Source organism: Podarcis gaigeae (genome assembly GCF_964106915.1).
Source record: "Podarcis gaigeae genome assembly, chromosome: 2".
In the NCBI taxonomy this organism is placed as follows: domain Eukaryota; kingdom Metazoa; phylum Chordata; class Lepidosauria; order Squamata; family Lacertidae; genus Podarcis; species Podarcis gaigeae.
This window is the reverse complement of record NC_139679.1, coordinates 119878216-119903222: the sequence shown is the minus strand read 5'-3', so window position 1 is coordinate 119903222 and position 25007 is coordinate 119878216. Positions and strand designations below refer to the sequence as shown.

The window sequence follows — 25007 nt, the reverse complement described above, 5'->3', positions numbered from 1 at the left end:
AAATACATGGTGGCCGTGCAGATCTTCTCTATCTTGGCCTCCAGTTCTGGGCTTCTGGGCTGCATCTTCTTTCCCAAGTGCTACATAATTGTACTCAGGCCCGAGCTGAACACAAAGGAGCATCTGACAACAAAAGCTGGTTCTTAAATTACTCATTTTTGACAACTGTTGTCCAGCACAGCAATGATGAAAAAGACATACTTGCCTTGCAAATGTTGCTTTAGATTTAAAGGCATGTTTATGGCTCTATTTCTGATGGTTACATTTCAAACCTTTAAGAAGTGTCTAAATGTATCAATTTTATTTTTAATTATGCAATTTTTACTTGGAAAGTAGAGTGACTTCTTCTTAAAATTCATACTCTTTGGCAGCTCCTGCATTTCAAAATATTGTTGTCAGGGGTTCAGAAGGAGAGACACAGGAGGGGGAGCAAATGGAGAGTGAGGAGGAGGAGTACGAGGGGGGCGCAGGCAGTGACAGTGGCCAGAGTTATTCCACAAGCCTCTCTAGCGAATCGGAGGACTCACAGAAGGGAGCGCCGGTGGCCAGAGCAAGGGAGATTCCAAGGGAGAAACCTCAAGAGGGAGGGGCCAGCGGGGAGTCCCTGAGCAGCAGCTGGAGATCAGGACCAGCGTCTCCACCAGAGCGCAGTGGGGAGGGGGAGTCCCAGGAGTCGGGACCAGTGTCCTCACCACCAGAGGGAGGAGAGGAGTCAGGTTTGGCAACACCCACATCAGGAAGCGGGGAAACGGTCAGAAGGAAAGTCACCGGCTGGGCGCGCGCGCCAAGTTCAAATGTACAGGAGCGCGGCACAGCGGGGAACCCGGGAAGGGAGCCAGGTCCTAAAGCCCGCCGGAGGGAGGGGCAAGACTCAGGAGGCTCCGCGTCAGAGGAGTCCAGGAAGCAGGGAACCCCAGAGGGCAGAAGGACCCAACGCAGGAAAGAGCAGCGCAAGAGGTGGAGCCGGGCTAGAATCTTAAACTGGTGTGGGTGGAGCAGTGAGTCAGAGGGGACTTAGCCGGTCTAGCGTTAAGACGTGGGTCTGCGCGCCCAGAGCTTGGAAATGGAAACTAAACTTCAATAAAGACTTTTGTATATAATATCCACTGGGCGTTGGTCCTCTGTGAGGTGGGACCTAGCGGCAGTCCTGACAGTAAGTCCCCTCTCCATTTTCACCAATTTTGCAACCTCGTGGAGTGCGGGAAAGCAGCGAGGGGTGAAGATTGGTGCTTTGCGAGCTCACGAAAAACAGGGAAATGACTACGGAAGAGAAGATAGCGAGTTTGCAAAACGCAGTGACGCAGTTGACTGCAGAAATTGCGGCTTCCAGAAAGAAAGAACAGGAAGCAGCTGCTGCCTGCCAGGATCTGCGAACCAGGTTAGAAGTGCTAAGTACACAGAGGCTACCGGCCACCAGACCAGAAGGGATTGGGCTGGGGAACAGAGGAGGGAGCCTGGTATCTCACTTCAATGGGGACCTGCAGGAGTATCCTAACTTCAGAGCAGATGTAATTTATGCACTGCAGCTGCTTGACAAAGACTTTAAAAATGAGGAAGAGAGAGTGGGATTTATTATTTCGCATTTACGGGGGGAGGCGAAATCGTGGCTGCGCAATCTATGGAGAGACAAGGATCCAGCCCTCCAAAATGCGGCTGCCTTCATTAAAGTGATGGATGCGTGTTTTTTATCTGAGATTGATGTGGATATCGCTAGGAAGGAGATTCACGGACTAAGACAAGGTAGAGCCACTGTGAGGCAATATCATTCACGTTTTTTCGCATTGGTGAATGTGCTAGCCTGGGAGAAAGAATCGCCTGCCGTCAGAGACCTGTTCTGGGAGGGGTTGAGCGGAGCTGTGAAAGACGAGATCGCAAGGGGGGGAAGACCCCAAACCACCAAGGACGTGGTGGAACGGGCACTCTCCATTGGGGTTCGGTTGGAAGGACGCCCTTGGGGCAAGGAGGAAGGGCATTTGGGACGCACACCAGCGAGAGGACTGCCTCCCTTCCCCAAGGAGGCGGCGCGCGCTCGATCCATGCCTCCGCTGGGAGGGGGAGAGGAGCCGATGGAGATAGGTGGTGCTAAGGCTCACTCCACAGTCGGAGCCCTAACTCCGGGAGCAGTCAAGATGAAGCCTCCTAGAGGAACCAGGAAGTCCTACATCTGCGACAGTGCTCAGCATATGGCAAAAGAGTGTCCCCAGCGGTTTCACAAGCATACTGCAGCCGCAGCGACAGTAACAGACGCAATTCAGCAGAGGGAGTCGCAGCAGGAAAACTCCACTGTCTGGCTGGAGATGGCGTCTCTGGGGACCAGCCAGACAAGTCAGTGAAGCAATCCCCAGGGATCTTACAGCCCACCGACCCCCTCCCACCCAAACCAGTAGTGCAGCTCACCGCATCCCTTCAGCTCCCCAATGGGCTACTTGTGGAAATTCCCATCACCATAGACTCGGGGAGCAATGCAGACTTTATAGACATGCAGTTCATCCAGCAACATGGCATAGCCCTTCTGCCAGCGGCGGTACCTCTGAAAGTCGTCACAGTGGACGGCAGGGAGCTACTGGGAGGGCAAGTGCTACAGCAGACGCCGCCAATGGTGATGCGCATTGGAAACCACCGTGAGGTCATCAGCTTCAACGTCACCCGCCTGTCAGACACGCCCATAGTGTTGGGAATGAGTTGGCTGGATAGGCACAGCCCGGCATTAGCTTGGTACCAGCGGCAACTGACCTTCGGCTCCTCTTACTGCGCAGAACACTGCATCCTGGCGGACTTGGAAGATGAGGGGCACGAGGATGGACCACAGCTGAACTTGGGCATGTTGCAAGCGGTGCCTAACAAATACAAGGAGTTTTTGGAGGTCTTCTGCGAGAAAGAGGCGGATAAGCTGCCTCCCCACAGACCCTACGACTGCAAGATCGACCTCCTGCCCGGGGCGACGCTCCCGACGGGGAAACTGTACTCCATGTCGGAGGATGAATTGCAAGAGCTCAGGGAGTTCATAGATCACAACCTGAAGCGGGGATTCATCCGGGAGTCCAAGGCGGCAGGAGGCAGTCCCGTGTTCTTTGTAAAGAAGAGGGATACGCCCCAGAAGAGGCTGGTCGTTGATTTCCGCGTCTTGAACCTCAAGACCAAGCCCTCAGCCTTCCCTATGCCCAAGATCGATGACCTGCTGGCGACGGTGAGGAAGGGTCGCATCTTTACCAAGTTGGATCTGCGCGGAGCGTACAATCTCATTCGCGTACGGGAAGGCGACGAGTGGAAAACGACCATGTTTACGCCGCTGGGCACTTATGAATACAGAGTTATGCCTTTTGGATTAAAAAATGGTTCCCACTGCTTTCAAGCCTTCATGCATCATGTCTTGGCGGGTCTCCTCTACAAGAAGTGCGTCTGCTTCCTGGACGACATCCTGATCTTCTCGGAATCGCCGGAGGTTCACGAGAGAGATGTTAGGGAAGTTCTGCAGAGGCTGCGGGAGCACAGGCTGTACGCCAAGCTGGAGAAGTGCCAGTTCGACAAGACGGAGGTGGATTTCTTGGGCTACAAACTGTCCGACAAGGGACTGGCTATGGACGGTGCCAAGGTACGTGCAGTACTGGACTGGAAGAGCCCACGCAATAGGAAGGAAGTACAGAGGTTTGTCGGTTTTGCCAACTTTTATCGCAAGTTCATCAAGGGTTTCGCCATGCAGACAGCGGCCATCACCGACACCCTCAGTTCCAAGAAGAAGAGGTTCATCTGGACGGAGCAGGCGGAGCAGTCCTTTCAGAAGCTCAAGCAGCTCTTCGCTTCCGAGGAGAACCTACTGCACGTAAATCCCAGCAGGCCCATGAGAGTGGAGACGGACGCCTCAGACAGGGCCGTGGGAGCCGTTCTGTTGCAGCAAGACCACCAGGGGGACTGGAGGCCGTGCGCTTTCTACTCCAGAAAACTCAGCAAAGCGGAGCAGAACTACACCATCTGGGACAGGGAGTTGCTGGCCATACATGCAGCCTTCAAGGCGTGGCGGCACTTCCTCGTCGGAGCCAAGCACACGGTGCAGGTCCGCACAGACCATAAGAACTTGGAGTACTGGCGCACGGCGAGGTTCCTGAACCAGCGACACATCCGCTGGGCGGAGTTCTTTGCAGATTTCGACTTCAGAATTGAGTACATCCCAGGAAACAGCAACGTCTTGGCGGACGCGCTGTCCAGAAAACCGCAGTATCTGGAGGCAGAGGCACCGGCGGCGGCCAAGCACATTTTCACACCACAGGCGTGGGCATGCGCGTCAGCCACGGTGGACCTGGACGCGGTGCGCCGCGCGCTGCAAACGGACTCGTTCGCCCGAGCCAAGATGGAGGAGGTGTGCAGCGGCAAGGCGAGGGGCGACGAATTCCAAGTGCGCGACGGCCTGCTCCTACGCAAGGGAGTCCTCTACGTACCAGGAGACAGCCTCCGCGCGAAGGTCCTGCAACAGCTGCACGACGCGCCCAGCGGGGGCACTTCGGCAAGGAGAAGACGGTGGACTTAGTAGCCAGAGACTTTTGGTGGCCTAAGATGCGGGGGGATGTCGCGGACTATGTCAATAGGTGCGACACCTGCCAAAGGGCTAAGCCTGTGCACCAGCCGCCGGCGGGCCTGTTGGAACCGCTACAGACACCGTTCGTACCGTGGGAGAGGGTGGCCCTGGACTTTGTCACAGATCTACCCAGCTCGAGGGGCAAGACGGCAGTGCTCGTGGTAGTGGACCTGTTCACCAAGATGGCCCACTTCATTCCGTGCGCGAAGGTGGCCACGGCCGAGCAGACCGCTAAGATGTTTATAGACCACGTGTTCAAGGTGCACGGCCTACCACGGTCTATTTTGTCCGACCGGGGGCGCCAGTTCATCTCCAACTTCTGGCAAAAGCTGATGGGATTCCTGAACGTCAAGGTCAGCCTGGCGTCGGCGAGACACCCGCAAACTAACGGGCAGGCGGAAAGGGTCAACGCCATCATGCAGCAGTACCTGAGATGCTACGCGAACCAGCAGCCATCGACCTGGGTGGACTATCTACCGTTGGCCGAGTTTGCCTACAACAACACGAAGCACGGGTCCACGGGGGTGACACCATTTTTCGCAACTACGGGAGGCATCCCAGAACCTTCCCGGGTTTGGACACAGTGCGGGAGGGGGAGCCACAGGGAGCAGAGGACGTGGCAGCGGAGTTGCAGGAGATCCACGAGCAGCTCAGGAGGCAGTTAGAGTTGGCAAAACAGGCTTACAAAGTGCAGGCAGATCGACACAGGAGGGTTGGGGAGGACATCCAGGTGGGAGACTGGGTCTGGTTGGCAGCACAAGCAGTTCCAGCCAGATCGTTAGCCAAGAAGAAACTAGGGCACAAGCAGCTAGGGCCTTACCAAGTAGAGGCGCAGATCAACCCAGTGGCCTTCCGGTTGACACTCCCGGAGGGTTCCAGAATGCACCCGGTCTTTCATAGATCAGTGCTCACGCCCTACAGAGAGCCCCACAGGTTTCAAGCACCGGGGAAGGCGCCAGACCCGCTCAGAGAAGCGCCCAAAAAAGGGGGGTCGCCGAAAGGGGAGCCACTTAATGAAGCCACTGAGATTTTAGACTCAAGGTGGGGGGAGGACGGGATTGAATATCTTCTCGCCACAGAGGACACCCCGGCCAGCGCCAACAGGTGGGTGCCGGATTACGCAGTGGAAGAGCAGTTGCTCAAGGAAGAATTCCACACACTTTTCCCGCACAAGCCTATGCCGGTGGGCTTTTTCGAGGATTGTTTGTTCACACCCACACTCTCGGCCAGCACTTTCCGGGGTTTCTCGTCAGCTGAGGACTCGGCTCCGGGAGGCAGCTCCCCGGAGGGATCGCTTTCAGGTTTTGGCACGGGGGGATCTTATTGGTGGGAGGACCAACCCGAAGTGGGCTGGCGCAGAGACATGCCGAAGGGACCCTGGGAGGTGGACCCCCATCAAGCAACAGGGGGAGGAGGGCTCTTGGGTGATTTGGGGTCGAGCTCAGATTTCGAGCACACCGCGCAGGAGATGGAAGCGGAGGAGGTCGTCGTCGACGAGCCCATGGGGGACTTCCCGGACTTATCTCGATGGTTGCAAGCCTCAGGGGACGAGCTGTATCCTGGACTCACCCCTACAACAATGGAGCACCCGGAACCCGCACCAGAAGAGGGGGAGGGGGGAAGGGGGGGCTTCGAGGGGGGGATGGATGTCAGGGGTTCAGAAGGAGAGACACAGGAGGGGGAGCAAATGGAGAGTGAGGAGGAGGAGTACGAGGGGGGCGCAGGCAGTGACAGTGGCCAGAGTTATTCCACAAGCCTCTCTAGCGAATCGGAGGACTCACAGAAGGGAGCGCCGGTGGCCAGAGCAAGGGAGATTCCAAGGGAGAAACCTCAAGAGGGAGGGGCCAGCGGGGAGTCCCTGAGCAGCAGCTGGAGATCAGGACCAGCGTCTCCACCAGAGCGCAGTGGGGAGGGGGAGTCCCAGGAGTCGGGACCAGTGTCCTCACCACCAGAGGGAGGAGAGGAGTCAGGTTTGGCAACACCCACATCAGGAAGCGGGGAAACGGTCAGAAGGAAAGTCACCGGCTGGGCGCGCGCGCCAAGTTCAAATGTACAGGAGCGCGGCACAGCGGGGAGCCCGGGAAGGGAGCCAGGTCCTAAAGCCCGCCGGAGGGAGGGGCAAGACTCAGGAGGCTCCGCGTCAGAGGAGTCCAGGAAGGAGGGAACCCCAGAGGGCAGAAGGACCCAACGCAGGAAAGAGCAGCGCAAGAGGTGGAGCCGGGCTAGAATCTTAAACTGGTGTGGGTGGAGCAGTGAGTCAGAGGGGACTTAGCCGGTCTAGCGTTAAGACGTGGGTCTGCGCGCCCAGAGCTTGGAAATGGAAACTAAACTTCAATAAAGACTTTTGTATATAATATCCACTGGGCGTTGGTCCTCTGTGAGCTGGGACCTAGCGGCAGTCCTGACAATTGTTTTAATAGGAAAATTGATTAGGACTGCTAAAACAAATAGAGTAAAAAAGTGGATTTCAGAGTGAAATCTTTTGATTCAGGAACAGTTAACAAAGGGCATGGAAACATTATTTACAGATATATAGATATATAAACCACAATGGGAGGATTCTTAGGAGTGGTGAATAAACATGGTGGGAATAATTTATTCGTTATTGCAAAGAGCCATTTAAAACATGTTAAACTTTGAGGTATGGATTGCTCTTCATTGTAGATAGAATTAATATCTGTATTTTCCTTCACAAACATTATGTTTAAAATACTGAGAAAACTGTGCCCTAATAAATCTGTTGCTCTTCAAGGTGCCTCAAGACTTAGTTCCTTTTGAGCTAGTGAGAAATGCGAGAATTTTATGGATATTAGGAAAGGATATATTGATTAAGGATCATCCTTCCTTCACTCATGCTAGTGAGTGTTGTAGGAGAGCAGATTCCGCTCAGTATAGCAGGAAGCAAGTTTGCAGATTCGTTTGAATTTCTTCAGTTACATAATCCAATCTGACTTGCCCTGATGGATTATTCCTGGTGTTCCCTTTTATCCCTCTTAAAAGAATAAAGACACATGAGTCTTTCCTTAAAAGTAACAAGAAGATTACTCACCTTCAGTTCTATTCGATCCCTGAAAGGTAAGCTTTAGCTAGTAGTTACATAACAAACTGTGAGTTCATCTCATATGGAGATTGAGTTCATGTGATGGCTGGCTGAGAGCCAGCAGACAGCAAAAATACATTAATGTAACAAAATGGCTGCAGGAGAGCAGCATGGCAGCGAGAGAGAGACAAAATGGCTGCAGGTACTGGATGAGCGTCTGACCTGTGGTTCCAGGACCGCATAAGCTTCCTCATCCTCCTCCAACGGAGGAGTAAAATATAGCAAAAATACATTAAGAGAACAAAATGGCTGCAGGAGAGCAGCATAGCAGCAGGAGACAGACAAAATGGCTGCATGATTCGGCTCATGGAGTCAGACAGGGCCACGCCCATCTCCCAGGTCACATGCAGGGGGAGGATGCTCCAGACCAGTGGAACAGGAAGTTATACTGACTGGAGTAACATCCCCCTGCCTGTGCCCAATCTAGGGAAACAAGGAATGTTGTATTTGACTGCTCCAATGGATTACATCCCACAAGAAAGAGTGCTAGGTTTTTTGGCTTCATTTCTGTTTGGAATGATCTCGGCAAGCCTTGAGGCAGAAGAAAGGAAGATTATTTCTACCAGAGAGCCAAAAGCCCTTTGATACTGACTTGAGATAACTGCTTATGGTACATCCACTCATCCCATTTGCTTTGCATCTATTTTGCAGGCTTTGCCATATATTCTAAAACTTCTTTGAGCAGAGGTAACATGGGAAGTGCAGCCTCTCTAGTCTCAAAGCCACTGTCAGCTCCTTTGGGGGGGAAATGCAGACTATCTCCAGCATGAGCTCCTAATTGACTCTTGCTCAGTTTCCTGCTACTGTTTTTCCACTATCATGATGAGTGGAGGGATTATTCCCCCTTCATCTGGGCTGGCTCAGATTCTGTGTAGCTGAAGCCCTGTCTCCTGACTTCTTAGATATGGCAGAACTTGTCACAGTGGAAGAGAATCAGCCCAAGATCAGCTCCAGTTGTCCCTCTGGCACATAAGGGGCAGGGCAGAACTGTTAAAATAAACACACAGAGACATTTAACCCATAGATAACAGGTGGGGGAAACCTGCATTGTGAAGGGTAGAAACAACATCACACTGTCCAGGGGCCCCTCCTGCAAGTGTGTCAAGAGAGATGTTCATTTGAGGACAGGTGAGATGAGAGGTCACCTTGGGAAGAGATCTGGAAAGGGAATATTCCAAAGGATGTGACTAAAGGACCCAAACACTGTAGAAGACCAGCATACTGAAGGTGATCGGCTCGGCTTCACTGGAGGCCCCAGGCAGCTTCCTGGTCAGTTGGAAGACCTTTCTTCCAAATTGGTCCAAACAGTATCAGCTGGTAAGAAGTATAGAATACACACCCTACACCACAAATGAGAAGTGATTGGTTCCTGTCTTCATTTTCACTGGAAGCCCTGTCCATACTTTGGATCATGTTTATCTATAGGATTCCCCAAACTGAATATTTTAGGGTCTCACAAGAAACATTTGGGGGGTCAGATTGTAGCCACTCTAAGCAACTGTTTCACTCTAAGCAACTCGAACCGTCTCCCTCAGGAAGTTGTGGACCCTCCTTCCTTGGGTGTTTATAAGCAGAGGTTGGAAGTTGCTCAATAATGTATTTTGAAGGTATGATCCCACTAATAAAGAAGTTTCCAGGCCAGTTGCAACTGCGTGCTTTATTCTGATCCCTGATCAGATTCATGGGGCATTTGGCCTTCAGGTTCCCATAGACTCCATGGGGCATATTTGCAGCAGAAGCAACAGAAGCAGCAGGGATCTCTTTCTGTCTCTGCCTTCTACATCTCTTGTCAGTAGCTCCTCTCACCTCCAGAACCAGCACAGCAGAAGTCAAAAGCTCTTGCAAGACCCAAGCTGCAGTGGCTCTCCCAGTCTGGGTGGGGTTCAGCTAAGGCAGAATTAAATGCCATGCAGGCATCTCCTGCTCCCGTCCCATCCTTTACCTGCTCTGAATCTCAGCTCCGTCTGACTCCTACACAGGAAATATTATCTGCACCAAATTGTTTTTCAGGCAAAGTACAATGAATAACACCTTGCTCTTGTTAATTCTGATGCTTAGGTCATGTCCAGAGTTTTCTGAAGAATATATTACTATGATTTTCATAATTATACGTGGTAAAAGTTTAGTCTCTGCAACAACGGGAGCAGGAGAAGGAGAAGCGAGCTGGCGCAAGGCAGGAAGCAGGAGCGGTGAAGAGGGCAGAGGAATATGCAGAAGGAGAGGCCAGGCGGGACTACAATTCCCAGCATGCCGTGAGAGACAAAGAGAGACTAGCTCTTCAGAGAGAGAAAGGGCTGGTTTAGGTTTACTCAAATGGAAGGGGTAGGTTGGATCCAGGGGAAAGAGCTTCTACAGGTTTCATCCAGTTCTTAAGGTGGTGCTTGAAGGCTGCAGCTCAGTTTACCCAAGTTCTGTTTCAAACTATGGGGGAAACCATTGTGGTTGACATGTGCCGCTGACTCATTAGAAAAACAGCAAGAGTCCTGGAGATTTTATTTCGGGAATCTGAATCCCTAATACAGACAAGAAATCTGAAGGTAAGAGCAACAGAGATCAAGATAAACAGACACATGCAAAACAGCAAATACACTTCCAGAGAGGCCGATTCTGTCCAGATGTAGTGATTTCTGAGGAGGAGACAACCTCTTGGCATAAAAACACCAGCTTCTATACTTTCCATTTGCTTTTGCCAAGCATAGTTTCTGATGTCAAATTGTTCACGTTCCCTTTGGTGAGCATAAATACCAGGACATGTCTACATGCAGTGCTATTTTTCTAGAAAGAGAGGTGCTGGAACTCACCCTTCTTTCTCTTAGAATGGCAATGGTGCCCACCTGAGAGGTGCCAGAACTGAGTTCCTGTGAGTTCCAGCTGAAAAAAGCCCTGCTTACATGAGGTAAAGTTCCCCTTTCTTCATGTCTGACAACTTTAAAGGTAAAGGTAAAGGTTCCCCTGCCCGTACGGGCCAGTCTTGACAGACTCTGGGGTTGTGCGCCCATCTCACTTAAGAGGCCAGGGGCCAGCGCTGTCCGGAGACACTTCCGGGTCACGTGGCCAGCGTGACGAAGCTGCTCTGGCGAGCCAGAGCCGCACACGGAAACGCCGTTTACCTTCCCGCTGGTAAGCGGTCCCTATTTATCTACTTGCACCCGGAGGTGCTTTCGAACTGCTAGGTTGGCAGGCACTGGGACCGAGCAACGGGAGCACACCCCGCCGCAGGGATTCGAACCGCCGATCTTTCGATCAACAAGTCCTAGGCGCTGAGGCTTTAACCCACAGTGCCACCTGCGTCCCTACTTTACTTCTCCAACTTTACTTCTCCAAAAAACACCCATCTCCTCCCTGACTACCTAAAATGAATGTCACTGTCCTGTCCTGAACAAAACCAAAATTTCCAATAATGTCCTTCCATGTACTAACTTTTCTTGTAGCAGTTTTGCATCTCACCAAGACTCATTAGCGGAAAATATTTCTCTTCTACAAACTCTTCATAAATGTGTAGATTCCCATCAGACTTTTTAACTATTTTCTTGATTCTATGATATCCTTAGAGTTAAGTGTCAAAGGTCATGTTAAGTTTTTTCTTGTCAGATGCTCTCTCATGTTCAGATCTGGCCTCAGCACAAGAATGTAGCACTTGGGAATGAAGATGCAGCCCAGAAGCCCAGAACTAGAGGCCAAGATAGAGAAGATCTGCACGGCTACCATGTATTTCCCCTTTGTGCTCAGGTAGGAGGGCACAAAGGAGACCCAAACGCTGCAGAAGACCAGCATGCTGAAGGTGATCAGCTTGGCTTCATTGAAGGCCCCAGGCAGCTTCCTGGCCAGGAAAGCCACCGTGAAGCAGACGGCAGCCAGGAAGCCCATGTAACCCAGGGCAGCATAGAACATGGCAACAGACCCTTCATTGCATTGCAGGGTGATCTCTCCAGCCTGGGAATGCTTGTCAGAGTCTGGGAATGGGGGAGAGATACACAGCCAAATGATGCAAATGACCATTTGGACACTGGAGCAGGAAAGGACAATGGAGTTGGCCAGACTTTTCCCTAACCATCTCCTCACCCTGTTCCCTGGCTTTGTGGCCAGGAAGGCCAGCACCACCATGATGGTTTTGGACAGCAAAGAAGATACAGCAACTGAGAAGATGGTGCTGAAGGCCGTTTGTCGAAGGAGGCAGGTGACTTTCCTGGGACGGCCAATGAAGAGGAAGGAGGACAAGAAGGACAGCAGGAGGGAGACAAGGAGGATGTAGGAGAGGTCCCTGTTGTTGGCTTTGACTATGGGCGTTTCCTTGTATTTAATGAAGATCCCTGCAACAAAACCTGTGGTTAAGGATAAGAAGAGAGAAAGGGAAGCTAGAAGGCTCCCCAAATATTCCTCATAGGACAGGAAGGTGATCACTTTGGGGACACATTGATCTCGGTCCTCACTTGGATGCTGATCTTCTGGACAATTGGTGCATTCATCAGCATCTGCAGAGGAAAACACACTTCAGTAACTTAATATCAGTCACACACCTACAATGTTCTTTCGTTGTTTTAATACTGAGGAAAGGTGGGCATATGGGAGAAATCAGGAAAGAACATGGTTTTGTTAGGAAAAAGAGAGGGTATTTCATTCATGAGGTGCCATTAGCAACATCATGTTTGGAGTGGCTCGGAAATTAGCCCTCCTATCAAAGGTCCTTTCCTCTGATATCCTCCCCTACCTTCCTGAGTGGAGATGGTCCCTTCTGAGCAGGGAGCACAATCATAGCAGCACGGCGGCTTCCCTTCCTGAACCTTTTTGGCATATCCAGGGAGACAACTTTCTGTGCATCTTGAACGAGGCACTGTCTAGTCATAAAGAGATTGAGCACCAAGGAGAAAGTGTCAGTAGCATTTTGCCTTTGGATGAAATTTTATCCACGTTTACTCAAAAGCAGGTCCCATTAATCTCAGCAGGACTTAGCTCCAGAGAAGTGACCATAAGATTGCAGTCCAAGCCTTATATGTACTATTCGAAATGTTGTTAGAGCATAGCAGATGTAATAGGGAATCAAATAACAAATATAATTTCTCCTACCTTCTTAAATAGATTGGGCCATACAATTGCTTCCGGATTAATGGTGAACCTCATATTTGAGGACCCCTGTCTCTCTATTCTCCCAATCTTCACTCTAGCAAGAGAGTTGTTAGGAAACTGTACCCAATTCACGATATTAAAGTCAGCGGCCACTGCCCCATCCTCATCCAAGTACTGTCCATCAGCTGAAGTATTAGTATAGAAGTGGACTTCTTTCAAGAAAGGATGAAGCTAAAATAACAGGAAACTCCAGCATTAAGAGAACATAAAACCACAATGGGGACCCTGGAAGGATTTCTGCCAGCAGGTGAAAACAATGTGATTGGATTATTTTATCATTCTTTCCTATTTATGTTCATTGCATTCTTATGGAAACCACCCTGGGATCACGTTGATGTGATGAGATGAGATGAAGAAAGGTGGTTTAAGAATTTGTAGAAATAAATCAACACAAGTCATTGCTGCAATGTTTGACTCTGAATGCAGAATGATGGGGGAAGAGGCCCAGTTGGTAGAACATTTGCCTTGCACCCAGAAGGTCCTAGATTCAATCCCCAGTTGGATCTCTGGGCAGAGCTTGGAAAGTTTCCCTTCCAAAAACTGTGGAGAACCACTGCTGTTCTCTCAAGGTAGACAATAGTAAGCTAACTAGACCAATAGTCTGGCTCAGTGCAAGGCAGATTCCTGTGATCCTAGCATGGTAATTCCTGAGCAGAGACAATGAACTGCAGTTTGCAAGAGAGAAGGGACATACCATACTTTTCCGTGTGTAAGACTATGTTTTTCTACTCTAAAATAATGTTCAAAATCAGGACTCACCTTATACACATATATCTTTCCCCCCACTTTCTTAAATCAGAGTCCTTAAAAATAGGGACGTCTTATACATGGGGAAGTGCTATACACAGAAAAATACGGTACCTGCCATGCCCCTAGCCTTTGAAGTTCCAACCTGCCTCCTCCTCCTCCCACAATTGAAATCCGCTTTGATCTGGATGAATATGCTGCATTTAAGGCCTGAGCCACAGTTTGGATACTCAAGTAATTGACGTAGCTGTCTTGTGACTGGATTCTCTCAATGTCTTCTTGGGGCAGCAACTTCAGACTCTCCTGCTCCCTGCATTTTGTCAAACCCCTCACAGACAATTCCTGCATTGAATATGAACAATCAAATAGTTCTTCTGAGCAGTTTAGACTAAGTGAGGTCACTGGCCCATAATAGTCCTTGTTCATCTTTTTTTTGGTCTTCATTACAAAGGACAAAGAGCCATGCACAAATGGGAAGCAGTCAGTATCACATAATGAGAATTTGTTCTGAAGACCTGTGATTATCCAGACTTTCCCCTCGCTTTGTAGCCTTTGAAGTAAAGATTCCACTTCTATGATGATAAATAGTCCATATTGAGAGTCTGTAGAGTAAACAAATACATTGACTTCTCTCCACATGGCAGGTAGTTCATGGGGTATCCAGAGCCAAGTCTTATGTACAACTCTTTCTGTGAAGGCAATACAAATTTCCTTTTTGATCATCAGAGGCGTCAAGGTACTCAGGGACCTTTCTCCGTTGTCATTGTCTGGAGCAAAGAGGCCGACCCACGTCCACCGGAAATGCAGGAGGAGTTGGACCACCCCCTGGTGCTGAGTGTCTTGCTTTGGAGTCATCCAGTAGACAAAAGGGAACTGGGCTTTATCATTAAGAACAAAGCCATAACTGAGCTGGTGAGGAAAGAAAAAGAGACTGGTATTCTTTTCCCCCCGGACTAAGAGTGGATACTTCTAAGTGAAAGAGGAGGGCAAATCGAATTGGAGCAAACCTTACAGAGTTTTTAAAAATAAATTTAATAATATTATCTTTTAAATTTAATCTTTTTTTATAACTCTTAACTGCAATAGTCTCTAAATATGGCTCTTCATGAAAGACAATTTTTCAAAGCTGTGTACAATGTAAAGTCATAACAATAACAACAATAACAATGACTATAACAATAATAATTTATTATTTATACCCTGCCGATCTGGCTGCGTTTCCCCAGCCTCTCTGGGCAGCTTCCAATACAATAATTCATCAAATATTAAAAGCTTCCCTAAACAGGGCTGCCTTCAGATAACTTCTAAAAGTCAGATAGTTGTTAATTTCTTTGACATCTGATGGAAGGGCATTCCACAGGGCAGGCGCCACTACCGAGAAGGCTCTCTGCCTGGATGCCTGGAACTGCCAGAAGGTGTTGCTATCAAAGGGTTAAAGGGTAGCAGAAACGCTCTAATCACTGAGCAGCTGGAGGTCATTAGGCTTCCAGGAACATGAGTTTGTATAAATAGTCTCCTGTGTGTTTGTTCTTCCCTTTTCCCTTTTTGGGCGTGTTTGCTGAGATGTGTGGTTCTTCGCCAGGGTTGTTTTTTGTTTTGTAAATAAACCTTATCTTTGAGTTACAAACCGCATGCTCCAAGACTCCTCTTTGAAAAGATACTGCCTCTCCTGCTCTTCAACTGCTGTGCAAAATACTCTGCTGTAGTGGGACTTGTGACGATGGAAGCGCACTGGGCATTTACATTAAACTAATTAAAGTTTAATGGGACAGGTTATGGGTGTTTGTACGTCAAGAAGGAGCTAAGGAGTGCAGTTCAGAGTGATTTATGAAAGGACTGGAGCGAAGACAGAAGCGGTTGCCGACAACGAAAGCCTTCAAAGCAGCTTGAGTCCTGCAACGTGCTTAGAAAAGTTTTAAACAGGCACTGCGCAGTTTGTACTCGCTGGAAGACGTCTTATTCTTCAAGGAGCCACCTCAGCAGCTGGGAGACGGTCTACAGGTGTGTGAGTATCGTTCCTAAGCCCCAGGGAGGATGGCAGAGTCCCAGGAAAGTTTTTCTGTCCCGTTTACGCGACTCAATGGGAAAAATTGGCAAGATTGGAAGGCTAGAGTAAGGGTTTGGTTGCAAGCAAAAGAGTTGTGGAGTTGTACTGAAGCACCGCCTTTACAGGCAGCTGCAGACGCGTCTGCAGAAGACAAAGCAACAGCAGCAGCTTCACAGAAACGTGACAGGAAAGCCCAAGGTCTACTAGTTTTGGCAGTGGGACCAGAGCAAATGCCTTACGTTTCTGAGTTAAAGAACACGCATGAGGTCTGGACGGTTCTGCAGCGGCTAAATTCCAGAAACACTGCGGGGGCCAAGATCCATGCTACAAGATGTTTGTTTGATTTACGTCTCCAACCGGGAGCGTGTGTGAAAGAACATATTGCCAAAATGGTGTCTGCCTTTAATCAACTAAGACAGCTGGGCATTCCTTTCTCTATGGAGCAGCAGTCATACATATTGTTGTCTTCTCTTGATAAAAGCTATGAGACTCTAGCTCTAACTTTGGAAGCTATGCCTTCAACTGAATTAACCCTTGAATACATTTCATCTCGGCTTGCAGATGAACAGGATAAGAGGCAAAGAGAAAGAGGTTTGTCTTTAAAGGGGAGTTATGCTGTGCCTAAGAGTGTTGATGCTGAGTTTGAGCACACAGTAAATGCTTTTGCAGCTAGACACTGTTTTCGCTGTGGTTCCCCTTCCCATTTAATTAGGAATTGCACACGTGAACCTGGTCAAGACAGCACCAAGGCCGTTACCCCTAGTTACCAGACAAGGAGTTCCAGGGGACGTCGAAGAAGAGGAGGAGGTCGTGGCTACTCCCACAGCACACAGCACATGGCTTCAGTAATGGCGTTGATGCAAGGGCGTGGCCAAGGCAGCAATCTACGCTGGTTGATCGACAGTGGTGCATCTCACCACCTGGTGGCGCCATCTAGTGTCCGTTTCCAGAATTGCAGACATTTGCAAACCCTTAAAGTTGTGACAATGGCAGATTCAACTAAACGTTCCTTAGAGACCGTAGGCACAGTGTTCTTGAAATGTTTGCAAACAGAAATTGATGCCTACGTGCTAAAGGGATTGAAGGGGTGTATTTTGTCTGTGTCAGAACTTGATAGAAATGGGTTTAAAACTGTGTTTGAAAATGGGGTTTGCACTATTTCAAAGAATAACGTATCTCTTTTGCAGGTGGAATGCAGAGATGGGTTATATTATTTTGAGACAAGTCCAGATGAAGTTGAACAGGTTCATGCTGGTTGTGTGAACACGCCTACCCATAATTCTTGTGTCCATTTATGGCACCGCCGTCTGGGACATATTAATTTTCAGTATGTTAAAAGGCAACCTGAATTATCAGAAGGGTGCAAAATGAACAAATGTACTAAGTATTTGGATTGTACTGCATGCAAAAGGGCGAAGGTTCATAGATGCAGCTATCCCAGTTCAGATAGGAAATCTGACAAAGTATTCCAACTTGTGCATATGGACCTATGTGGCCCAATGCCTGTTGCTAGCATGGGAGGTTCGAGGTATGCACTGTGTCTCTCGGATGACAAAACAAAGGTTACATGGTTTTTTCCTCTGAAAACAAAAGCAGATACTGCAGAAACAGTTAAAAATTGGGTACATGCAGTAGAACTTGAATTCGGTACTAGAGTACTTGCTTTTCAGACAGACAGAGGGTCAGAATTTACCGGGTCTGTGTTGCAGAATTTCTTTAAGAAAAAGGGAATTAAGCATCGTCTGTCTACACCTTATTCCCCCCAAGAAGGAGGCGTGGCCGAACGTAAAAATAGGGTTCTGCAAGAGTTGGCAAACTCTATGTTGTTTGATGCTAAACTCCCTCAAAGTTACTGGGCGGAAGCCTGGCAGGCGGCTACTCATATTTTGAACCGAGTATATAATTCTGTAATTGGCACCACCCCTTATTTTGCTTTATATGGGAAGAAGCCCAAAATTAATTACTTTCGGGTGTTTGGATGTCCAGCCTATGTACTTATCCCAAAAGCGTTAAGGAAAAAGGGAGGTCCAAGGGCTAGGAAACTCATCTTTTGTGGGTACGAACCACACGCCAAATCTTGGAGGTTCGTGAACCCAAATGGGGATACTACAAGAGTGGTCCTCAGTAGGAGCGCTGAATTTTGTGAGCAGTCCGGATGGACTCACTTACATGCTAACCCTGACATTTTGAGAGATGATTTAGGCATTTATGCTGAGAATGAAAGTCCAGAGAGTAGTGAGCCAGAAGAGGATGGTGCACATGGTTCAGATGCAGATTCTGACCAGGCACAAGGTTCTTCTCCTAAGGTAGAAAAGCCAGAATCTAGGAGTGTTCCAACATCGCCAGTCAGTAGGCCTAGCAGACAGCAAAAGCGAAGCAGGTCGCCTGCAACACCAAGCCCAAGGGAGGTATCTAAACGGAGGTCTTTATCCCTAGAGGCACATCCAGGTATAAAGTCTGAGACAAATTCTGACAGCCAACGGTCAGAGGGGGCACAAGAGGAACAATTGCGCAGGTCAAATCGTGCCACAAAGGGCAAGCCACCAGAGCGGTTTAAGGTGACAAGTGTATACGTAAATATGGCACAGTGTGAGCCAGATAGCTATATGGAGGTACAACAGCTTCCAAGCTCAGAAGCCGTTAAGTGGCAGGAAGCAATGGAAAAAGAGATGGCTTCAATGAAGTCTCTCGGTGTGTTTACAAGTACAGAGCTTCCGAAAGGGCAACAAGCTGTAGGTTGTCGATGGGTATATCGTTTAAAGCCCACAACTACTGAAGAGTTGCAATATAAAGCCCGACTAGTTGCAAAAGGGTTTTCGCAGCGCAAAGGTGTTCACTATTCTCAAATCTATGCCCCAACTTCAAGATCGGAGTCATTAAGAATGCTTTTAGCCTCTTCAGCTAAGAAGGGAAATAAGCTGTTTCATTTTGATGTCAATGTGGCTTATTTAAATGCAGACTTACAGGAGGAAGTCTATATGACACCACCACCAGGTTTTGAAGGAGACAAGCCAAACCAGGTCTGGCGCCTACACAAATCCATTTATGGGTTGAAACAGTCTGCCCGTAATTGGAATTCCTGCTTAAACGATGCTCTAGAGAGCATGGGGTTCAGAAAGAGCGCAGCAGATGCGTGTCTTTATCTAAAAGGCTCGGGATGTGAACAAGAAGCAGTCTTGATATTCGTTGACGATTTATTATACAGTGGAAAGGATGATAAACTTGCACAACAATTTGCCACAAAGCTTGGAGAAAGGTTTCAGATAAAATCACTAGGCAATGTATCTGTTTATCTAGGAGTTAAAATTCAGCAAGATGAAAATGGGAACTATTGGCTCAGCCAAGAAGCTAAGATCCAGCAGTTGCTGGAAAGGTTTAAAATGGACAACTGTGCTGGTGTTAAAACCCCAATGGAGCTAAGTTACATAAAGGATGCTCAAGCCGAGCAACAGACAGAGTTCAGTAATCCCGGGGTTTACCAGTCAGCGATAGGCAGTCTACTCCACATTGCACAGTGGACTCGGCCCGATATAACATATGCTGTCAACATGCTGTGTAGACAAGCTGAAAAACCATCAATGCATGCTTGGCAAGGAGTAAAAAGAGTTTTAAGGTATCTCCAAACTACCAAAAGGTTTCGCTTAAAACTATCAGCAGAGGGCAGCACACAACTTGAATGTTGGGCCGACAGCAGTTGGGCAGATGCTGGACCAGATAGAAAATCAGTGTCAGGAATGGCGATAAAATTTGGAAATGCACTAATTGGTTGGAGATCAAGAAAGCAGTCACTTATAGCTTTAAGTTCAACTGAATCTGAGTTCAATGCATTATCAGATATATGTAGAGAACTGGAATTTTATAAGCAACTGGTACAAGAATTGTTTGGAGAATGTTCCCTACCTATCAGAGTGTGGGAAGACAATCAACCTTGTATTAAACTAGCTAAATCAGGTCAATTCAAGGCACACACAAAACACTTGGATATCCGTTATCAAAATGTATGCCAAAGTGTAAAACAAGGTTTAATTGAACTAAAGTATTGTCCAAGCCAAGAAAATCTCGCAGACGGTTTTACGAAAGCTTTGGGTCCGCAATCTCATAAATGTTTCTGTTCAGGTTTAAATTTGAATTAAGGTTGGTACAGCTCAGTGTTACGAGCGAGAGGGGGTGTTGCTATCAAAGGGTTAAAGGGTAGCAGAAACGCTCTAATCACTGAGCAGCTGGAGGTCATTAGGCTTCCAGGAACATGAGTTTGTATAAATAGTCTCCTGTGTGTTTGTTCTTCCCTTTTCCCTTTTTGGGCGTGTTTGCTGAGATGTGTGGTTCTTCGCCAGGGTTGTTTTTTGTTTTGTAAATAAACCTTATCTTTGAGTTACAAACCGCATGCTCCAAGACTCCTCTTTGAAAAGATACTGCCTCTCCTGCTCTTCAACTGCTGTGCAAAATACTCTGCTGTAGTGGGACTTGTGACGATGGAAGCGCACTGGGCATTTACATTAAACTAATTAAAGTTTAATGGGACAGAAGGCCCTTGGCGCTGGACTGAAGTGTCTGGGCAGAACACTGGTGTAAAATCAGTTACATTATCCTAAGTTTTCCTTACAGTCTGACTAGGTGGCATATGTTGCTTGGTGTGTTGGACCTGCACCCAGTTCTTACCTGTGGGATCTTGTAGATGCCCAACATGCTTGCAATGTGTGTGGAGATGTCGGATTCACCCGCTTCAAGAACAGCCAACAGCTTTTTCTGTCTTCCACACCTGTAGTTTGGAATATTGATTTTCCCACCAGCAAACAGGTCTATCAGGGCATCGGAAGTCATTCCTCCCTGAAAACAGGTATCATACATGCTGTAGCCGAGGGTGATGTTTGGCAAGAGCCTGGGATTGTCATTGATATCCTGAACAGCAAGAGCGAATGAAAGAACATGTGCGCTCCTCCCATCCACCCAGCTGCAAAAATAGTGTGTCACACAGTTACCCTCAATTCAGTGAAAATGAAAGTCACATTCTTTTTTGCATTAATCAAAGCAAACAGGAAAGGAGGCCAGATGACAGGGGAAAGTGTACCAGTATCTTTATCTGCAGTATCTTTGCAAGGAGGAGAAGAAGAGGAGTTTGGATTTCATATCCCACTTTATCACTACCCGAAGGAGTCTCAAAGCAGCTAACAATCTCCTTTCCCTTCCCCCCCCCACAACAAACACTCTGTGAAGTGAGTGAGGCTGAGAGACTTCAGAGAAGTGTGACTGGCCCAAGGTCACCCAGCAGCTGCATGTGGAGGAGTGGGGAAGCGAACCCGGTTCACCAGATTACGAGTCCACTGCTCTTAACCACTACACCACACTGGCTCTCCAGGAGGAGAAAGGAGGCAAAACCAGAACACAAATCTATCCCTTTTCTGGAGACCTTGCCCCCCCCCAACCCCCCTCCAGGTCGAGTGGTTAGCAACTGTTACTGTATCAAACAACCTCCCAGGCAATGTCTCACAAAACAGGTTCCCAAATAATGATTTGCATATTTCTAATGGGGACATGGGAAGAGCAGCCCCACAGAGCAGCCAAGAAGTCTTAGCTATGTTGGGCTGTGCTGGGCGCCAGAGGAAAAGGTCCTGGAACCAAACTGAGCCCACAAGCTGCTTTGCATGTGACTAAGCACAGTAGACATTTCCAATTTGCAGCTCCATAGATTTTGTTGTGCATGGGTGAAATAATTGTGTAGTTCCAATGTTGCTTACCACAGAATACCTGCAGCTCAAACACATCTAACAGCATTTCATACACTTCAGAGAACAAGTTATTCTTTGGAGAGCAACACACATCAAAACTACAACCAGTTACTTAAATTGCATTATAAAATGCTTTGAAACACTGTTTTTCAAAAAGGCATACGAAAATATTTAAACAAAGTAAAGTAAGGCAACAGACATTCTTGTTTCAACCCCCAGAAAAGACCCACGACAGCTTCAGCTAGTTACATATTATAGGTTTATAAGCAAAGGGAGTGTTTGTTGCATTGGTGTAACATATTGCTAGCCAGATATCCCAATTGTATTGCATCCCACTGAATGAGGTGTTTCTTCAACAAAAAAGAGGGACCAGTGATTTATCAGGGCTACCAGAAAACAGGGTTAGCTCAGGTACATCAAGCAAACTGGAGAGTAGCTAGGAAGCAGAAATATATCCCATCAATACATCATTACTTACTGCTCAATTCTGTTGAAGGGGTTGCTGGAAAAGGTGAAGGAATGTTGATTTTCAAAGAACCTTGGAGATATGATTCCACCAATAAGGTGGTCTGCTGGCTGGTAAAAATTCACAGCAGAAAGTGCATCGCTGATCACAATCGGTAGGCACTTTTCACTCTGCTGCATCCCGTAGGTTACGAGAGACATCACCAGAAACAGTGTTATCATTCTGGGTCTCTCAGCTACCCTTTGCTTGTGACTGTTCCTTTCCACACTTGCCACTGTTCAGAAGAAGCTCCACATTCTTGCAAATCTGAAGCTGCAGCTAATTTACAAATACAGGGAAGTGTCTGGCTCTGGCCTCAGGGTCAAAGGGGGATTGAGGGGAAGGGCCAAAGATTCAACAGACAAGCATCTGTTTTCCCCCCAGAAGGTGTGAAGTGCAATCCTGACTCACCTCTCCAGGTAGTGCTGAGGATGTCCCCTTCCTGGAAAGCTGCTGCCAGTCAGCAGATAGCACAGATCTCAAAGGCAACTTCCTATGTCCTGATTAAGCTCCGCACAAACTTAGCTTCCCTCTTCACCTGCCCTATATATTGGCCCCAAGGACTCTGTGGCACACGGGACAAGTGGAACAGACACAGTGGAATAAATAAACCACCAGCTGCCCTTAATTGTGATGTTACTTCATTGTTCCCAAATGCAATATTTGAGGGCGGATTGTGTGAGGATCCCTTGGACTCTGTAAATAATCAGAAGAGATCACAGTGGTTCAGAGAAGTCTAGAGGGAAGAGAGGAATCCTCTGGAACTTCAAAAGAGCAGGTGCAGAGCAAGAGAAAAACATGTTTACTGAATAGACTGACATGGGTCAAGGGAGGAGAAAGATGAGTTTGACTGATCTTTATTGCCTGCTTAAGAGCCCTAGAGCTGAACAGGCCAAAAACCCTTCAAGTCCAGCATCCTGTAATCACAATGGCCAACGAGTTGCCCCAAAGGGAAGCCCACAAGCAGGAGATGAGCACAGCATAACTTTCCCTACATGTGGTTTCCAAAACCAATTACACAGGTGCCTCCTCCTTCCACCCATGTTCAGTTGAATTTGACTGGAGTTTCCCTGCACTCACATTTGAGCTCTCTCTCAGTTTGGTTTCCTCACCCTAAGCTCTGGAGTATACCAAGGAGACCAGTGTGCTCCATGAAATGAAAGAGGGGGCTCAGGGTCATGGGAGTGATTCATGCTCTTATTGCTTCATACTTTCTGGATGTCCCGTGGTCCAAGCTTTGTTTTGTGTTACGATGTTCAAAATTAGCCAGCCTCCAGGCACATTTTGCACTTAGCTACTGGCCACTTGCGACCAAGTGAAGATTCCTGGGTGCCAGGAACCAAAAGGTGTCAAGATTAGATTTAAATCAAAATCTAATCTTGACAGGTTATGGCAGGCAGTTATGGATGGCAGTTACTGCAATTAGAGGAAGCTGTTTTGAAGCCTGCTTTGAAATGCTAGCTGCTGGTTTTTGCTGCCAGAAAAAAGACCTGCTTTGAGGCTTTGCCTGGGAGAAAGCAGAGAGACTGGCTGCAATGCTGTGTGCTGCAAAGAGCCACTGGAGGCCTCTCCTTTGAAGCTGGCTGGTACGCGTGAGTACTTCAAAGCCCCAATGGGAGCACTGGGGGAGGAGATGGCTGAGCTCCAGGACTTTTATGATGTCCCATTTGAAAAACTCACAACCCAGTCCTGGGATATCTGGGTTAGAAGAGTAAGGGGGTGGTTTTTGGCCACAGGGCTCTGGAGTATAGCCCAGAAGGAGCCGGCCCCACCCATGGCAGTTGCTGCTGAAGATGGCGCAGCAGGCCTGGAGGCTGTTTTGCTGGAAGACAGAGAGCAGAGAATGCAAAGAGAGCTCTGCATGTTGAAAGCAAGCGTGGACGCTTTGCTGTTGCCCTACCTGGAGGGCGTTGAGTCGGCTCAGGCCGCCTGGCAGGTGCTGAGGAGTCTGTGTGAAAGTTCAGCAGGAGCCCAGGGCCGGGAGAAAGCCGAGAGCAGGGAGGAAGCTGAGAGCCCAGAGGGGGCTGCTGGCCATGTTCCTGAAGTTACAGCTGGGAGTAGCTGCTTTGTCTCCAAGGGGCCGTGTGATGTTAAGGCCTACAACCAGAGTGCTGGGGAGCATGCAGGCCCAGGCTGTGCACCCAAAGGTGGGGGTGCTGGCAACAAAGGAATGGCTGAAGAGGGAGCTGTGAGAGCTGTTGCTACGCATCGCCACTGTTATCGCTGTGGCTCCCCCTCCCATCTGGGGAGAGACTGTCCAGTTGAGGCACAGGAACAGCCGAAGGCCGTCTCCCGTAGCAACCAGATAAAGGCCACGCTTGCTTTCAACAAAAGGTTGTATTGAAAATATGACTTTTGAGTCATCTGGCCCCCCAAGGGCCAGTAGACATCAGACATGACCTAGAGCTGTGGTTCCAATAACAAGTCCTGCCTCCAGATATGAAGTCAGATAGGAAGGCCATTCACATTTCCATGTCAGCTCGCATACCAGCTTGTAACCTGGACATGATAGAAATGGCTTCTTACACCCTTCACGGCATCTCAAAGCCATTGCACAAATGCCCTATCCAGGGAAATGACCGTAAGTGCAAAAACATAATGACCAATGAGCTCATAGAGCTGATGCAGTGTACATAAATCAGAAAGCTTGTCTACTGGCAACCTGGAGCACTGGGCAACTGTATAGAATTCTATTCCTAAAAAGGTTAGTTTAGTGGCTGGCCCTTCAGACTTTTCCAGGGTCAGTGGGTCACCCAAATAGTTTGTTAGGGCAGAGAAGATGTCGGTTAACTGTTGGCACAAGTAATTCTGTGATGCTATAAATGAATAATCATCTAAATAATGTACAAAACAAAAAATTCCTTCCAGTAGCACCTTAAAGACCAACTAAGTTAGTTCTAGGTATGAGCTTTCGTGTGCATGCACACTTCTTCAGATACACTGAAACAGAAGTCACCAGACCCTTCTATATAGTGAGAAGGTGGGGAGGGGTATTACTCAGAAGGGTGGTGGGAATGGGTGATTGGCAGATAGCTGTGATGAGCCTGTTGACGACTCTTAACGACTGCAATAGGTCTTACAGGAAAAAGCAAGGGGTGAGAAGGTGAAAAATGGCTTTGTCATGTATAATGAGATAAGAATCCAATGTCTTTGTTCAGACCAGGTCTCTCCATGGTTTTAAGTTTGGT

General features: G+C 48.3%; 1 protein-coding gene across 1 annotated transcript; it reads right to left on the bottom strand.

Moving 5' to 3' along the window:
* Window positions 1-11237: 11237 nt before the first annotated feature.
* Window positions 11238-21959, bottom strand: LOC310835908 (vomeronasal type-2 receptor 26-like; the record flags this gene model as incomplete). The annotated part of the gene is made up of 6 exons (XM_083720867.1): window positions 11238-12142; window positions 12379-12505; window positions 12735-12965; window positions 13656-14450; window positions 20248-20539; window positions 21793-21959. 6 exons carry the CDS (start codon window positions 21957-21959, stop codon window positions 11238-11240), a joined length of 2517 nt encoding a protein of 838 aa, XP_083576993.1.
* Between the last annotated feature and the right edge of the window lie 3048 nt (window positions 21960-25007).